This window comes from Leguminivora glycinivorella, chromosome 18 (genome assembly GCF_023078275.1).
Source record: "Leguminivora glycinivorella isolate SPB_JAAS2020 chromosome 18, LegGlyc_1.1, whole genome shotgun sequence".
NCBI classification, from domain to species: Eukaryota; Metazoa; Arthropoda; class Insecta; order Lepidoptera; family Tortricidae; genus Leguminivora; species Leguminivora glycinivorella.
The window spans coordinates 6,940,268-6,959,332 of NC_062988.1; the positions used below are offsets into that span (position 1 = coordinate 6,940,268).

The window sequence follows — 19,065 nt, forward strand, 5'->3', positions numbered from 1 at the left end:
GACACCAGCTGGGTTGGAGGTGCGTTGCCGTCCTTTAATATGGGAATCTTGAAGGTTCTAAGTTAATATCAGTCCAAAACAAGTCCGGAAGCACCGTAGGCGACAGTTCATTCCACAGTGTGTAGCTTTGGTGTAGTTGTACCTGTGCATGGCAGGATGTTTCTGGAAAAACGCACTCATGAGAACTGCTTGCCAACAAGGCAACAAAGGGACTAAAATGCAACATAGATAAAACAGAGTGTGCCATGTTCACGCATAAAAGAAAATACCGCAGTGGAATTCGCATAAAAGACGAGGTTATCAACTATAAAAAAAGTATTCGATATCTGGGCGTTCATTTAGACAAGACCATGACTATGGGCATACAGACAGACTATGTAGTGCAAAAGGCGAGACGAGCGCGAAGCGCTTTAGGCCCTATCATAGGTTGGCACGCCAAGACAGATGTGACGGTGAAATTAGCCGTCAATGCCGTGCAACTACTTTCACTTAAAAATAGAACGGCAGTATCGAATGGCTCTGAAGACCGCTGGACAGTGCCCAAGACGCCTAGAAACCTCTATTCTCTGGGATATGCTAGACTGGGATCCATGGCACCTTCGGGCTCAAGACCTAAACGAGGACATGCTTCATCGTCTCCTTGAAATGAACATTGAAGATCTCGACACCCCCGGCGATGTTTACATACGACACGGATAGTACAACCCGCTTGTAACTAACTCTAGACTAGGTGAAATAAGCTATGTAACAAAAAAAGAGAGGAGTCGGTTGCTCAGCAAGCGAACTACCGCTCCACGTCCCCATAGATTGTAATTAGTTGTAAGTAGGATAAGACAATATTTAAAATTTATATAAATTTACTATATACACAATAACAAGGATACAGTAGTATTACTTGACACTTATACAGATCTTTTAGACACATATAAGTAGATCGTAAGTAGCTGACACACCCACAGGCCGAACACGCCGCCCTGGTATGTGCGTGATTTTTTGCGTGACAGAGGTGATTTGGCTGTGATCAAGCGGTGATGTTATGTTTGTGGCTTGTGTATAACTATTCTGTCAAACGCTCGGAACAAACGGGTATTTTTGCTTGCCCCCGAGTTTTTAGATTTTTCTTGTATTTTGAATTAATTTCTAGTAATTTTTCAAGGCTGCTGAGAAGTATGGATTAACCATAAATGAAAGCAAGTCAATTTACAAACAAACCTCAATCAATATACTTGGTTACACTATCGCCAACAACGTCATTAAGCCTGACAGCTCCCGGCTAGAACCTCTCTTAAACTTGCCACCACCACATGATTTGCCTAGTACATGTTCGCCCAAAAGAAAAAGTTCACGAGCTTCGGCATTTTCTAATTGGAAAACAATTTATGCTCGTAACTGATCAGCGCTCTGTCTCTTTCATGTTTGATAAGAAACACGTGGTAATTTTCGAACTTATGGCCGACTTTTAGACTAAGTCTAAACTAGATTTAATTAATAAATAATAATAAAAAAAATTAAAATATATTTTTTATAGTTTTATATGTGTTTTTGTATTTTACTTTTATATTCATATTATAAACAGCCTAACTTAAGACGAAAGATGAATAAAGAAAATATAAGAAACAATAATGTTTTTTTATATTTTTATTCTGATTACGAGATAATTATTGATGTGCGTGATTTTTTGCGTGACAGAGGTGATTTGGCTGTGATCAAGCGGTGATGTTATGTTTGTGGCTTGTGTACACCCACCCTAACTATTCTGTCAAACGCTCGGAACAAACGGGTATTTTTGCTTGCCCCTGAGTTTTTAGATTTTTCTTGTATTTTGAATTAATTTCTAGTAATTTTTGATGATTTTAGTTACTATGTGATACATTCACCATTTATCGTAGTTTAAGTGCTATAAACTAGTATCTTCTTAGTAGTTTGTGCTATAAACTAAGTGTTAGTGTTAAAATATAGAGTTCTCCGTGTACCGCTATTCTTAGACCAAAAATGTCTAAATCACAAATAAATACGAAATCCAGCACGTATCTTAAGGATAAGGAGGCATTTCTAAAGGAATTGAAGCAATTCAACGACAGCAAGGGGTGAGAATTTATTGAGAATCGTTTGTTTATATTATGTATTTAAGTTATAGCTTGGCATGATGCTTCTGCCGTTATCTCACTAATAAGAATCTATAATTGACCGTAGTAAGGTTAACTGTATCATAAAACAGTATTCAATTAGTTTAACTTGCTAAATACTTCTATTTGATGTTATTAAATAATTATAACCTAGTTTTGTACTTTTCAGCATACCATTTAAGACTCCTTCAGTAAATGGCATTGATATAGACTTATATCTGTTCTATACACTGGTACAGCAGCGAGGCGGTATAAGCAAGGTACAATTTTTAATTACCTTCATATATTTTTATATACTTGTTGGTGTAATGTCTTGAAGATGTATATTATGATTAATCTTTGGTATTATCAGTTGAATTGTATTGTATTAAATGAAAGTTTAAATAAATATTGATGAAAATATATTTATAAATAAACTCTGAAACTGTCGGATTGATATTCATCATTTAATTAAATATAACTTGTATAAAAACTAAGGTCCGACCAAGACACTCGGCCGCGAATAAATTGTATGAAGTCTCGGCCGATAGTTACTAAAAACTTTTTATTGCTCTCATGTTGGTGTACATTGTACAGGTCTTATATTAGTTCAAGTTTGATCACATTTACATACTTAAACAAAAGACATGTTCAGATATTTTGGCATCAGTGTTTATACAAACCAAACTAACTGTAAATTTAAATCGAAAGTTACAATTGTATTAATGAATTGAAAATTCTATGATACTCTTTTGATTTCCATTTTTTCTGGAAAATAATTTGTAACTATACTTTGCTTTGAATTTGATAGGTGCATTTGTATGACTTGTGGGATTCATTTCTGCGCCCCCTGCGATTGCCACATCCTTGCATCAATGGATCTACATTGCTGAGAAGAATATATGGGACATATCTAGAGAAGTGAGTTATCTGACTTTTTAAACACTATTTTTAACTATGGATGTCAAAAGATTTTGATTTTGAACTAGACTTATCCCATCAAAGTCTAATTTGGAGGTCTTCGTCAAAGGACGAGTTGGAGTTGCCGATGTAAATGAGTAAAAAAAAAAAAAATGTAGTTAAAAGAAACTTCAATAATAAAGGCTATTTTTATTTTATTTATTTATTTTTTATCCCATCAAAGTCTAATTTACCCTTAGGTGAGATGGAAGTCACTTTTGTAAAGAACTAGAGTCTGTCTCTTAGGATTCATTGCCAATTGAAACCCAGGCTCCCAAGAACCATGGCAAATGCTGGAATAATGCAAGGAGGAGTCTCAAAGATTTTGACTCAGAGATGGCTCAGTCCAGTAACCATTGTGTGGAATAGGGAACATGCCTGTACTTAAAATAAATTATTTTATACCATGCATGAAATAAAGCCTCAGATTATAGAATTATACGAAAATCATGGACAGCAATTATTTTTAAACCCAATTTCTATTTAATAAGTTGAATAGAAAGATACAATATAAAGTAAATGAGTTGACCGTGATGTCACTCAACACAATTTTATATAATTTCCATATTTTCTAAACCTCGTGTTGTAGGTACGAGAAAGCCAAAGGCCCTCCGAGCAGAGATGATGATAATGACCTGGACGAGGACCTCAGGACCACAAGGGGAAGAGGCAGGGACCCTCCGAGGACACCATATGGAGGTGGCCAGTACTATTCTGGTAATTTATTTATTTACTTAATTAATCCATACTATAAATGGGAAAGTGTGTGTGTCTGTTTGTTTGTCCGTCTTTCGCGGCAAAACGGAACGACGAATTGACGTGATTTTTTAAGTGGAGAAGGGATGGAGAGTGACATAGGCTACTTTTTGTCTCTTTCTAACGCGAGCGAAGCCGCAGGCAAAAGCTAGTTAATAATAACTTTAGAAACTTAAAAAAAAAAACTAATGAAACGGATTATACCCTGTATTCTGAACTCTCCAGTTAAAAAAACACGTCAATTCGTCGCTCTGTTTTGCCGTGAAAGACGGACAAATAAACAGACACACACTTTCCCATTTATAATATTAGTATGGATTAGTATGGGTTTACAATACATCCCACTGTAGTAGTTTTATTTCATGAGTAACAGTCAATCATAATGCTTTTTCCGAAAAATCATACTTTGGACTTCTCAAAAAAATTTGTCTAAACATATTTAAGAATATTTCATATAATTCGCTCGCGTTAGAAAAAGACAAAAAGTAGCCTATGTCACTCTCCATCCCTTCAACTATCTCCACTTAAGTTAAGGGAGTTACCCTTAAATAATCACGTCAATTCGTCGCTACGTTTTGCCGTGAAAGACGGACAAACAAACAGACACACACACTTTCCCATTTATAATATTAGTATGGATCTAGTTGAACTAACTTGGAGAAAACATATAAAATTAGATTGTTTACCTACATGATTATGAGCTTAAGCTCAATTTTGCCATTATGTTACTATTTAACCTAGTATATAGAATTACAGATTTTTATTACTTAATTAACATTGCAAATCCTCTTACAATCTTTCTGATCCCAATATTCTGTTTAAATTGCTAATTAAGATAATTTTCCCTCTTTTTTTAGCATCTGGCGAGCCAATCCGCACAACGCAAACCCGCGTGGCGGGGCCTTCAGAACGCCTGGCCCTGTCTCTCCTATCACCCATGCCTAATGAGCAGGACTTTGCCGTCAATGTGTGCACTGTGCTAGCTGCGGACCATTCTAACAGGATGCCTTTGGGATCCACTCCGCATATACTGGACTTCTTGCTGGCTCATGCTGGTGTTTATAATCATGGTAAGTTAATACTATTCTCTCCTATCAACCATGTGTTTGTGTTAGTTATGATTGATTATACTTAGTTCAAAATCTAGTTCGGTATTGATAGATTCTATTTATTTTATGTTTGATTTTCTTCATTATTTCAAATATTGGTTCTCTTTCTGCAGGAAGTCTCCGAGACACAATAGGCCGTTCCTACTTCGAGGCCCGCGGGCGCTACCCTCACGAATTCTGGCAGCTTCGCGCCGGCGGCGGCGGCGCCAAAGAACTGGCTGATGAACCAAGTTCTCGCAACTTACTGGTGACCAACCTGAACTGATGGTTCAAGCGTTAGCAGCGCAGAATACTTTGACGGATTGTTTGATGAATGAGTGCGGGGGAGAGGAGTTGATCAAGGAGATAATGGAAGAGGTAAGACTTTGAGTGCGTCTCTGATGAGACCAAGTTTTCATAACTTACTGGTGGCCAACCGGAGTTGATGGTTCAAGCGTTAGCGGCGCAGAATACTTTGACGGACTGTTTGATGAATGAGTGCGGAGGAGAGGAGTTGATCAAGGAGATAATGGAAGAGGTAAGACTTTGAGTGCGTCTCTGATGAGACCAAGTTTTCATAACTTACTGGTGGCCAACCGGAGTTGATGGTTCAAGCGTTAGCAGCGCAGAATACTTTGACGGTCTGTTTGATGAATGAGTGCGGGGGAGAGGAGTTGATCAAGAAGATAATGGAAGAGGTAAGACTTTCAGTGCGTCTCTGATGAGACCATGTTCTCGCAACTTACTGATGACCAACCTGAACTGATGGTTCAAGCATTAGCAGCACAGAATACTTTGACGGATTGTTTGATGAATGAGTGCGGGGAGAGGAGTTGATCAAGCAGATAATGGAAGAGGTAAGACTTTCAGTGCGTCTCTGATGAGACCAAGTTCTCGCAACTTACTGATGACCAACCTGAACTAATGGTTCAAGCGTTAGCAGCGCAAAATACTTTGACGGATTGTTTGATGAATGAGTGCGGGGCAAGAGTTGATCAAGAAAATTATGGGGAGGTAAGAATTTGAGTGTGTCTCTGATGAGACCAATTTCTCGCAACTCTGCGACCAACCTGAATGGATGGTTCAAGCGTTAGCAGCGCAAAATACTTTGACGGATTGTTTGATGAATGAGTGTGGGGAGAGGAGGATGGAGGACGTAAGAATACTAATGGAAACTTACTGTTAAAACTAAAAGAGTTATCCATGGCACAGCAATCAAACTGATGAAAATTCTCTGAAATGAATATGAAGGTAAAATCGGTAGGTCGAATAAATCAATCTGGATTCTGGCCGACCGCTGGATTAAGACCGCTCAGATAACCTGATCAATCAGAATACCTTAAGTTTCTGGACCCTCTCGAAATTTGCTTGACCAATGAGTTTATATAGCATTTTACATTGATTTACCATCTGTAACATAACGTTTTTCACAGGAACAACATGAAGACTGGGTTACAGAGCCCTCAGAAGACGAACAGCTGTTCGCTCCCGAGCTCCCAGGCGGTGCTGCCTGCGTATACACCCAGCGAGTCCTTCAAATAGCATCTATAGTCCGCTCGCTGTCCTTCCATGAGGAAAATGTCCAGTTCTTAGCGAAGAATACTACGCTGATAAGATTTCTGCTGTTGTGTGCGAACTGCTGGGTTGGAAGCCTTCGGCAGTCGGGGTTGGATGCGCTTGGGAATATCTCTACTGAGCTTATTATAAAGGTATGTAACTGCTCATCTTCCAAATATCTTCTATAGGCTGTTAGCTGTCCTTCCATGAAGAAAATATCCAGTTTTTAGCAATGAATAGCACTGATAGGATTTTCACTGCTGGGTGGGAAGCCTTCGGCATTCGGGGTTAGGGATCATCCACATATTACGTCACACCAAATTTCAGGTTTTTGGACCCCCCCCCCCCCTATGTCACGCTTTTTTGTATCCCTTTAACAGGGCCTGTCACATTTAGTATGACCCCCCTTCCCCCTTACACTGTGACGTAATATATGGATGACGCCTTAGATGCGCTTGGGAATATTTCTACGTAGCTTATTATAAAGGTACGTAACTGCTCATCTACCAAATTCTTCTATAGTCCGCTCGCTGTGCTTCTATGAAGAAAATGTCTGTCTTAGCAAAGAATACTACACTGATAAGATTTTTACTGTTGTGTGCGAACTGCTGGGTTGGAAGCCTTCGGCAGTTGAGGTTGGAAAATGAAACAATAGACGGTGTTATTGCTGAAAAGCGATCTCTTCCAGACAGCCTCCAGTTTTTTTTATATGATATTCTGCAAATGAGCAGATGAGCTGCCAGATGGGAATATGTCTTCGTTGCTTTTGGATATGAGCAATAATTTTTGCTTTAAGTTTTTTTTGAAGTTTTCGACTTTAGTATATAAATCTTTATTTTATCCCACAGGACCCGGCAACCTGTCTCATCTCTCGCCACATCCTCTCCACAATCCAATCGGCACTGGTCTCAAACGATCGTGCTAGAGTGCTGGCAGCTTTGGAGTTGCTCAACAAACTAGCTCAGAATGAGGCAAATGAGGATGCTTTACTCAGATCTTTAGAGGCTAAGGTCTGTCGAGAGTTTTTTTTTTAAGTTTTAAAGGGCATCGGAAACAACGTTAGTTTTATTTATTTATTATTATTTATTATTTAATAAGCCGTCAGGCAGTTCAAAAACTGTTTTTGCAGTTGTAAACTGTTTTAATATTACATTTTTGGCAGACGCGACACTGTTGATAGGTGACACCTAGTGTCGAGTAGTGGTACTGATGATTTACGCTAGTTGACGCGTGGATGACGCTAGATGTCACTAAAATAACTTTCATTTACTGATGTATCGAGTTACAACTCTTCCTCTATGCTGTGTGTCAACGGCATGATGTTTTGTTTTTAATTCTTAACTTTTTCACCAGGTGTACCACGACGTTTGCTCTTTGCTAACCCTTCGCGACATCATGGTGCTAGTATGCACGCTGGAGTGCGTTTACGCGCTGACGTCGCTCGGCGACCGCGCGGGCGAGTGCGTGGCGCGCGTGCCTGGTCTCGTCGCGACGCTCGTCTCGCTCGTCACCGTCGAGGTTAGTACGGAATACCTTCCCGACACGGCAGTGCTAAAGCTAGTGTTACATTTATGACAGTGATGTAGTACAGAATACCTACCCGACACAACACTTCTAGAGCAAGTGTTACACCCGAGAATACATAATACAGATGTAGTGCGTAAAGCATTTCCTTCGTATTTTTAAAGAAACGTACGAACGTGTCATGCTATTTCAGTCAATCTCAGTACAAGTCTTACTGACATTGTCATGGTTGTCATTCGTATTTTTCCGGAAACGTTCGTATTTGTCATGCTAGTTCAGAAGGAAAATCTTTTCGCACTACATCTGTACTCGCCTAACACATACTTTAGTCTCGTAATACGTGCTGCTTATAAAACGGAGAAGACAGGTCATAGAAACTCGTTTCGCTAGCACTGTCAAGGCCGATATCCACTTATTGAGTCACCATGGTTCTTAGAGTAGGCGAATCATAATGCGGTATTGTACAAGGTACTACTCTACGAGGTACCTAACTACCTACCAAACACTACACACGCGGAATAACCTGGCAACCTTAAAATCTAGGGTGAACATGCATCTTCTGGGCGAGCTCACTTCATCGTAGGCCATGTCTTTGCCTTTAGAATAAAATAGAATAGAATAGAATTAATTTATTTGACGTCACAACATAGTACACACAAACAGAAGGCATGCAAACAAAACATACAATGAACGCTAAATAGGACCCTCACTCAGCATGGTGCCGCGGCAACCCGCAGCGCTGGTTTTCTGTGTGCTTTAGCTAGTCTGTGGCCAAGAGTAAGCCCACTTTAACGGGAGTGAGCCGCCATACCCACTTAAATTAAAAAGAAAGTATATCAACGAAATTTTAATAAGTACATAAATGAAATATGAAAGAAACATATGTATGACATAAAATTAAATTTGTTTCAGGCACAAAGTTACGGGCCCCGAGCTTGCATCCTGATGCGTGTGGTGGAAACGGTGAGCGGGCCGAGTGCAGTGGCCGCCGCGGAACGCGAGCAGGAGCGTCACAACCCGCCCCAGCAGCTCCAGGTGAGAATTTCCTACTTAGGGTCAATAGGGAACAAATATTTTATACCATGCACGAAATAAAGCATCAGATAATTATAAGAAAAACATGAACAGAAGTTATTTTTAAATCCAATTTCTATTTAATAAGTCAGGTAAAAATATATAAAGTAACTGAGTTGACCGTGACCTCACTCAATTCAATTACATATCCTTACTAACAAGTCGTTCAAATTCGTTTTGACAGTTCTTAAAAAGAAGCTGATTTGACTAGGAGGCAATTAGCCTATTATATTGATAGGGTCTAATAAAATAAGTGCTTTAACTTTCAATCCGGAGGTCGCGGGTTCTAACCCCGGCTCGTACCAATGAGTTTTTCGGTATTCATGTGCGAAATATCATTTGATATTTGTCAGTCGCTTTTCGGTGAAGGAAAACATCGTGAGGAAACCGAATTAATCCCAATAAGGTCTAGTTACCCTTCGGGATGGAAGGTCAGATGGCAGTCGCTTTCGTAAAAACTTGTATTGAGTGTATAGGATTTTTGCATAAGTTTTGTTGCTGCAGGCGGTGCCCATGCCTTCAACGCCGACGAAGGCAGTAGAAGTCCCGGCGCAAGCGCAATCGCCGCAGCCCGCCGTGCCGGCCAACAGTATACAACACTCACACATGCAACAGAGAACAGTCCAGGTATACGAGCATTTTCAGAATTTGGGATCCCCCAATTAGCGTAAGTTGTTAACAAAAATTAACTCACTGTCAGTTTTGTGACGAAAATTACATGGGATATTGTGATGGTGGTATTATGTCTTATTCAACATATCACAATTTCATTGCAATTTTCAACAGGAAAACGAGCACTTCGCTCAAGCGTGGCTTCGCAACACATACGAGGCGCTACCAGTAGGTGACAACAGCACTTGTGACGCGCCAGAACTGTACCGTCAGTACCTCGCCTGCTGCGCCAAAATGAACAGGAAGGGGCTCATCGCGCCCGCCAACCTGTCGCGACTTGTCAGGTAACTAGTGACACACGTGACAACAGTACCTGCGATGCCCCAGAACTGTACCGTCAGTACCTCGCCTGCTGCGCCAAAATGAATAGGAAGGGGCTCATCGCGCCCGCCAACCTGTCGCGACTTGTCAGGTACCCTCTTAAGTTCAAATCACACAATAAAAAAAATTTGGACCTACTTACGAATTTTCACTAGAATTGGTCGAAAAATGCGACTTATTAAACGGAATGCGCATTTATCCACTGTCCAATCATAATCAATCATATATAGGGTTGCCAGATCGAATTGCTCGAAAATCGGGACAAAAGGACATTTTATCGGGATTTTGGGACTTTTGTCGAGAAATGCGAAATAAAATCAAATAAGTTATTTTTCCAACTTTTCATAATAAAAATGTTAATGATATTTTTGTCTCTTATAATTATTTTATATTATCAAATGTTAATTACCTCCTCCTGAATATATTTCAGCTTAAGGTCGATTTAGACTATCATTTAATAGAAATATGATCATAGACAACATGCCGTCCTTTTTCTTCACGTTAAAGAAAAAGAGAGGCATACAGACCTATGATCAAACATATGTGATAATGTAATATGGGACATGGGACTAAGTGTAAATTTTCAGTAAGTTAACATTTCTTGTTATTTCTAAGCACCGAAGCAGCGACGCGTGCGACGTTTCGATTTTGTTTGTTGTTTTTGCAAAGTAAAATCTCGGGAAATTTTTCATTTTGTCGGGAGTCGGGACAACGTGACGTAAATCGGGAGAATCCCGTCAAATCCCGACCATCTGGCAACCCTAATCATATACGAGCTTTGCACAACGCTTATACCAATACTAGCTTTTGCCCGTGGCTTCGCTCGCTTTACAAAGAGACAAAACTCCACTTAAAAAATCACGTCAGTTCGTCGCTCCGTTTTGCCGTGAAAGACGGACAAACAAACAGACACACACACTTTCCCATTTATAGTATTAATATGGATTTACAGAAAGCGAACTTCTTGGCCTGACAATTCAGTAAGTTGTCAATCGTTTTTAGCCATCAAATATTTTATTGATAACGATTTTGTCCGCGACTTCACTAAATATTTCCAGTTAAAAAAAATCACGTAAATTCGGCCCTCCGTTTTGCTCAGAAAGACGGACAAACAAACAGACACACACTCTTTCCCATTTATAATATTAGTATTGGTAATTACAGGACACTCTTTCCCGTTTATAATATTAGTATGGATGTTTACAGGACCGTCTTCGGTGGCACTGTGGGCCCTAACACGATCACGCTGCCGTCGGGCGAAACACAGCAGGTCTACATCGGTATTCGGGCCAAGAACCCTCAGAACAGAAATCCACCAGCAGGTACGTAGATTTTAATTAGGGATGTACCGACTAGTCGGGAAAGCCGACTATCCGGCCACATTTGTAGTCGGCGAATAGTCGGCGACTAGTCGGCAAAACAGGCCGATTAGTCGGCACTTTATAAGTCATAGAAAAATAGTATAAAAATAAATTAACAGCTGATATAATTGTATTATGTACCGATTCGTTATACCTTGGTTAGTCAAATCAAATCTGTGATCATCACAAAAATAAATGTCCCACCTAGGGCTACCGGGTATCATAGGCAGGATCACTAACCTACCCACTAAGCCAAACCGGTTGTTAAAAATTGAAAATGTATAAATATTCTCATAGACCTTTGAAAAATTAAACTTGTAAAAAAAATTTAAAGCGCGAACGAAGGACCAAAAATGTAATTCTAAATTTCTGATGAATTTAGTCGAAAATTATGCTCTGGCCGACTAGCCGACTAGTCGGCCGACTAATCGGCCACCCAAGCGCCGACTAGTCGGTAGTCGGCCTTGTCGGCCAAATCACTAGTTGGTACATTTATACGCACTAGTGTGAGAAGTGGTTCATTATATGTCAGGTCGAAACTTCGGAAGCTCATCTGTACTGAAAAACGTCGTACGATACACGTGCAAAAAGGAAATTCGTAACTCGTGTCGATTTAAAACACTCCCTTCGGTCGTGTTTTAATTTATCGCCACTCGTTTCGAACTTCCTTTTTTACGCACTTGTATCGTAATGTACTATTTCAGTACAGATGGTGCTTTTTATACGCACTAGTGTGAGAAGTGGTTCATTATATGCCAGGTCGAAACTTCGGAGGGGCATCTGTACTGAAAAACGTCGTACGATACACGTGCGAAAAGGAAATTCGTAACTCGTGTCGATTTAAAGCACTCCCTTCGGTCGTGTTTTAATTTATCGCCACTCGTTTCGAACTTCCTTCCTATTATGTAAAATAATGTATTTACATTCGTACCGCTTATTTTGTCCGGCCGCGTACCCACAAAGAATACAACGATAGATTAGTCGTGCTTTGTGGCTTGTATCTTACAATGGAGGTGATTACCTGATTACATATAGGACGGTACAACTGTCATTACAAGAGTGGGAATTTTGCTATGTAGTAACCATGGAGGAAGTTATGTCCAGGGTATGTCACTGCGGGGTTTTAGGTGACGATTATGATAATGATTTCATGTATGTATAATTTTGTGGTCTGTAAAATAGTTATCAAACTTTGAATTTTAAATATGGTGGCTTTTACCTATTTCTTGGCTAAAGTAAAACAAAAAAAAAACACGAAAAACCGTAAAGGATCGTTTCTCATGCTATAATTTTTTTTTTAAGGACCCGCATCACCAATATTGAAAGCGCAGCTGACGAATAAGACGGCGACAGTCGAAGTCAAGCCTGCCGTATCGCAACCACAGGTACATGCAAATGGTAGTTTATTCCTCTGACCTTCAACCCAATTCCTTTCAAATTTGCTCACTTCCAGGTTGCCGATTGTGCTGAAATTTTGCACACATATATAAATCACGGGACACTGCAACATTATGGTATTATGGAGCTGATCTGGAACAGAAAGGTGGCTATAGGAACTCTGTAATGACATGTCGTATCCCCATCGAGTAAGAGGTTTTTAGAAGCATCTCTGAGAACAGTAGATGATTGTTCAAAAAACAGTACAGTCGGTTATAAAAGCTTGTGCCAAAAATGAAATTTTTGCGAAAAAAACTTTTTTAAACATAAATGTATAATTTCAGGCCGCATCCCAACCGCAGCACCCGCACCTATCCCACGCGTTAGAAGCGAACGCGACCAACACAACTCTAATAAAGCACCTGCTCGCCAATAAAGTAAGCCCCGCCCTACAAACGCAGCAAGTAAGTCGCTATAACACTACTAACCTGTTTGCTGGACTTGTAGAACGCGCGTATCAACGGTGCCTCTGATTGGTTAGCACGAATTGCTTTCTCGCGCGGCTATCTATATATTTAGCGCGATTTTAAACATGGACGCGAGAACGCAACTCGTGCTATTGGATGGCCATTTTCACGAGATGAGATAAAAAATCTTTTTTTTGTAAACTAGGTAAATTTAATGTTTTTCCTACTCAGAATCAGGAGCCCGTTCGTTCCTTCTGGGTGAAAAAAAGCACCCCATATTTTTTTTCACTTCGTTACCACTTTTCAAACAGTTTGTATTGTATACCTAGCGGTTTTTTTATACTACGTCGGCGGCAAACAAGCATACGGTCCGCCTGATGGAAAGCGGTCACCGTAGCCTATGGACTCCTGCAACTCAAGGGGTGTCGTATATTAATAATCATAATAGCTTTGTACTTTGTATAATTTCTTGTGTTAATATTTTTTTTATAAATACTTTTGCTTATTAAATTGTATCTTGTTTTTTTTAATGCATGTTAATTATAAGATGTAATGTTTTGAAAAGAAGTGGCCCGCCGAGTTTCTTGCCGGTCCCATAGTGGATACCCTCCTCCAACTGAGGGGGGACTGAAATCTTCTCGAGGCTGAGGCGTAGGGTTAGAGCCGGCGTAGTTTTATTTGACGTTCATAAGCGCATTGTAATATGCCTACTTGGAAAATAAATATTTCATTTCATTTCATATTTCATTTCATTTCATGTGCGTTACCAACACATTAGAAACTTGTACACTCCCCTTTGATGTGTTAAGTACACAGCAAAAAGGAGTGCACAAGTTCTAAGGAGGGTTCGGGTTGCCGACGACTTAAAGGACAATAGACGGAACAAATTAACCGCACCCTCGTTGAGCTCTGGCAGCCTTACCGGCAGGAACACAACACTATGAGTAGGTTCTAGTGCTATTTAGCGGTTCCAAAGTGGAAAGTATGCAAAATAATAGAACATTTTCTGAGATTTTATGTCCCTTGTTTTTTGTTCTAGATCGAAAGGGCCCGTGATTCTGATCAAGAAAAATATAAAATTGACCTACCTTAGAAAAAAAAAATGTTATCTCTTCTCGCGGAAATACCCACTGGTAACGCGACGCGAAAATCGTATGAGGATATGATCCATTGAAATCGTACATTCAGCCTTGCATCAAATGAGGTAGTTCTAATTGGTGTTTCATATTGTTGTATATGCAATAGTGATGCGGCATCTAAGTTTTCCACCTCGAAAGCCAATGGGGTCATTATTAAATACACGAAAAACCATAGAAAATTTCAGCATTTACGATTTTTGTGAACAAAGGACCCATGGTACAGCAAAAATAACTATGCACAATTTAAAGTAGACAAAATTTGTAATTAAATGAGACTAATTTGGTCTTGGTACGTCAAATAGTTTCGAAGATTCGGCTTCTTAAAGGTTTGCAATATGAAGTAGGGTTAGTTAGTAAAATAAACATAGTTAACGATAAATGAACTAGACTGGACCTTCGAATCTACGGCACTCCTTTAGGAGAAAGCTTACCGAGGTAGTATGTCTCCGTCAACTGATCAGAAAGGTGAAAATCGTCATCTGATGGTGGATCATCATCGAGTGGTTTATCAACATTGGTACACACCAGACCAGGTAATTTACCGCAGAATTGTCCACTGCAGTAGGTGCAAACAGCTGAGCTGTTGACACCTACTTTCTCGCAACCACAACTGCTGGTACAACCTTCTTTGTAAGTACTGAAAATACACCTCCGAACAGCTACAACTACGTTTCCCTTTTGTCGAAATTGTGCAAGACTTTCAATGACCGTATCTCAGTAAATATATGGATTACCAAGACAAAATTATATTCATAATAACGATAATTTAGTAGACATCAAATTGTTCATAGCCACTTTTGCCATAAAGGTTCTTGGTGGTAAAATTTAACAAAATTTAACATTAAACAGGTCCTAAAATTTTATGGATTTTCATGAATTTAATTATGACCCCATCGGCTTTCGAGGTGGAAAACTTAGATTTGACATCACTATTTCATCTCTAATAATATATAATACAAATTAGAACTACCTCATTTGATGCTAGGCGACACCCCTTAATTGATACGATTTCAATGGATCAATAGTACATTGCATAAACGCGGTGTGGTAAATATCATCAGCAAAACTTGTAGTCGACATCTAGCGTCAAGTAGTGGATTTATTAATACCGCTTATTGTCACTAGATGCCACGAGTGTCGCGACTGACGAAAAGTGTTTAATTCTCAAACGAAAATTGTTGAATAAAGAGATGTCTTCTTGCGAAAAGCGACACATATCGAGCCAACATAAAATATATGACACAAGTTCGAATTTTTCCATATGTACTTCATTGAATCAATTCGCTTTCGCGCCGCGTTTCCGTACGGAGGGAGGGTTTAATAAATGGTGTTAAGGTCATTTTAGAGGTCCGCAGTTGATATACGTGTGATTTAGAACGTGTGTTAAAAAATAGAGTATCCCCACTATTTTACACAATATTTTCTAATACAGTCGTTTTTCGACAATAAGTGATAGTGGACAATAAATGTGTGGTGGTACCCTTTTTTGGTGTTTTTGTCGAAAAATGGAAAGCATTGCTTTACATATTTTGATCATTTTTATTTCGAAATATACCCTGTTAATTAAGAAGTGACAGTAAAGTTATAATAATTGTATATAATGATATTACGATAATTGTAAAATTAAATTATATTATAAAGGCGTTAACAGGGTATATCATTTCAATGGGATTATTTTACTTAGGCGTTTTATTTTTCAGTTCGATTTGTGTTATAATTTTAGAGAAAGAATGTGAAGGCTGGTGCAAAAACGGGTAAAAGAGTTGTCAAAATAACGATGACTGGTCCTAAAAAGAAATTGCATGGGTTTAAACTGTTCATTGTGAGTTTTTTTTCAAGGTTTTTGCGTAGATTGGATGACCGTATGTTTTGATTTTGCATGGTTGTGTTGATTCGCTTGTAAGTTGGCGGGGGTGGTTGATTAGAGCCATAGTAAGTTGACGGCGATTCTGACAGCTTCGCAGGTGCAGATCGAAAAGTATAATCTTTGCACAGACGGGGCTATCAAATTCGTTGCTAACTTGGCTTGGTTTGACTCTAGCAAAATTATTAGATATAATCAAATCAAAGGTTCCTCAATGATTAAATTTATTGATTATTAAAAAAATAGTTTCTAGGTGTGTGAATTTTAGTATTATTTCATTCAATCGTCGGAAAATCTGACATCAAAACCAAATTACAAAATAGTTCCTAAATGTACTCAGTAAATAGGAAAATATAAAATCAGGTTGACTGCCCATGGTTGCTAAGATATGGCATAGTAGTCAGGGACCAAACGACCTCTTTTACAAAAAGTCGTCGACATCTCTTCTAAATACCTAAAACAGGTATGGATGTGTTCCTCGTCATCTCCAGATTACGAATTGACCTGTTTTAGTTTAAGGAGGGGGGGACGGGTTGAGAAAAAGGGGGGAGAAAGATGGCGGCCGACCATCATAGATATTTATTCACATCTCGAGTCCTATGGCACCAATCTGTTCGTGCAAGGTGTCGTTAGAAAGCTTATTAAACTTACTTTAATTGTTTTTAAATAACTATACTCATAAAAGTAACCGTTTACGAAATATTTGAAAATATGTGTTTTTTTATCGCGCATGAATTGCACAACTACTAGTCAAAAATGCGTCTAACTCAATAAACAATAACTTTACCGCAATTGTTGTTATTATAACATTTTCGCATCTATTCATGCTCTTTCTAAAAATATAAGTTTCATTGGTATATGATAATATATAACCATGTAATTACGAATTTGGTTTAGCAGGAGTCACTCTGCCCGGTCGCGGAAATGGGCGCTGACCGTAGTAAAGTATTCAATATTTTTGAGGTCCTATTTTACGGATCCATATGCGAGAGGTATCGTTTCAAAGCTAATTAAACCTACTATATTTTTTTATAAACAACTATAATCATAAAGGTAGCTGTTTAGAAAATATTTGAAAATATGTGTTTTAGAGCCTGAGTCGCACAAGTACCTACTGGTAAAAAATGCTTCTTAATCAATAAACAACAACTTTTCCGGAATTGATGTTAGTATAAGATTTACGCGGAATTTCGTGCGCTTTCTAATAACATAAGTTTTATTGGTGTATGATATTATATAACCAAGTAATTACAAATATGGTTAAGTAGGGGCCACAGCGCCCGGTCACGTATGGGTGCTGACCGTCGCCAAATTTTCTATATTTTTCAGATCCTATTTTATTTAACAGGAATCTTTTGAAAGCATATTATGCGTACTATCATTAGTTCTCAATAATTTTAGTTGTAACTGTAGTAGCTAACAAAATATTTGAAAATATGCATTGGAACCAATGTGAGTAAAACATGCTTCTAGCTCAATGAATTATATTTTTTCCGCAATTGATATAATAACAAAATAAACGGCGAAATGTATGACCTTTTCAAATAATAAATTTTGTCAGTATTGCATAAACAATTACTGTTAATTTATCCATCATACTCACTGCGCACCGTCATATACATGGATGACCATTTTCGTTGCCGTTTTCATAATTTTTAAGATTGTATCTTGGTGCATGACCAATAAACAATAACTTTACCGCAAATAATGTTACGATAAGATTTACAGGACATTTCATATGCTTTCTAAAAATATAAGTTTTATTGATGTATGATATTATACAACCAAGTAATTACGAATTTGGTTTAGCAGGTGTCACTGCACCCCCGTGACGTAAATAGGTGCTAACCGTCGCCTAATTTTATGTATTTCTCAGATCCTATTTTAGCGATCAATTTGTGAGAGGTATCATTTGAAAGCATATTATGCGTACTATCGTTACTTTTTAATAATTTTAGTCGTAATTGTAGAAGTTTACAAAATATTTGACAATATGTGTATTTTTACTGTATATGAATAGCATTCGCACTGATACGAGTGAAACATGCTTCTAGCTCAATAAATTATATTTTTCCGCAATTGGCCTTTACAAAAAATGAGTTTTGTTAGTTTTGCTTAAACAATTAATGTTAATTTGTCCACCATACCCACTGCGCACAGTTAATCGTCATATAAACGGATGTCCACCGCCGTTGCCTTAATTTTTTCATCATTTTACAGATTTTATGCTACTGATCAATTAAGTATATAAGTAAATTCGATACGTGATAGATTATGTTTATTATGAATATACGATTAGTGAAATAAAATCTAAAAAATCATGAAAAAAGGCAACGACGGTGGACATCCATTTATATGATGGTGCGATTGGTGCGCAGTAGGTGAGCTGAACAAATTCAAATTAATTGTTTATGCAATACAAACCAAACTTATTTTTTGTGTAAGTCATACATTTTCCGTTTATTTTGTTATTATTTCAATTGCAGAAAACTATAATTTATTGAGCTAGAAGCGTATCTTATCAATGCCAATGCTATTCATGCACAGTAAAATACACATATTATTAATCAAATATTTTGTAAACTTCTACAGTTTCGACTTGAAATATTAGAAATAAAGATAGTACGCATAATATGCTTTCAAATGATACCTCTCACAAATTTATCAGTAAAATAGGATCTGAGTAACGTAGAAAATTTGGCGACGGTCAGTCAGCACCCAATATCGTGACAGGGCGCAGTGACCCCTGCTAAACCAAATTCGTAATTACTTGGTCATATATTATCATACACCAATAAAA

At 38.3% G+C, this 19,065-nt stretch overlaps 1 protein-coding gene across 1 annotated transcript in view; it reads left to right on the forward strand.

Moving 5' to 3' along the window:
• Positions 1 to 513: 513 nt before the first annotated feature.
• Positions 514 to 19,065, forward strand: part of LOC125236110 (AT-rich interactive domain-containing protein 2) — a 56,075-nt gene continuing 37,523 nt past the window's right edge. Inside the window, 17 exon segments of the mRNA XM_048142806.1 lie at positions 514 to 678; positions 1,960 to 2,087; positions 2,296 to 2,386; positions 2,917 to 3,026; positions 3,655 to 3,782; positions 4,679 to 4,891; positions 5,044 to 5,151; positions 5,154 to 5,287; positions 6,343 to 6,618; positions 7,315 to 7,476; positions 7,820 to 7,984; positions 8,903 to 9,025; positions 9,569 to 9,691; positions 9,851 to 10,020; positions 11,264 to 11,379; positions 12,721 to 12,803; positions 13,140 to 13,259. Of these exon segments, the coding sequence (XP_047998763.1) occupies positions 514 to 678; positions 1,960 to 2,087; positions 2,296 to 2,386; positions 2,917 to 3,026; positions 3,655 to 3,782; positions 4,679 to 4,891; positions 5,044 to 5,151; positions 5,154 to 5,287; positions 6,343 to 6,618; positions 7,315 to 7,476; positions 7,820 to 7,984; positions 8,903 to 9,025; positions 9,569 to 9,691; positions 9,851 to 10,020; positions 11,264 to 11,379; positions 12,721 to 12,803; positions 13,140 to 13,259 (2,415 nt within the window).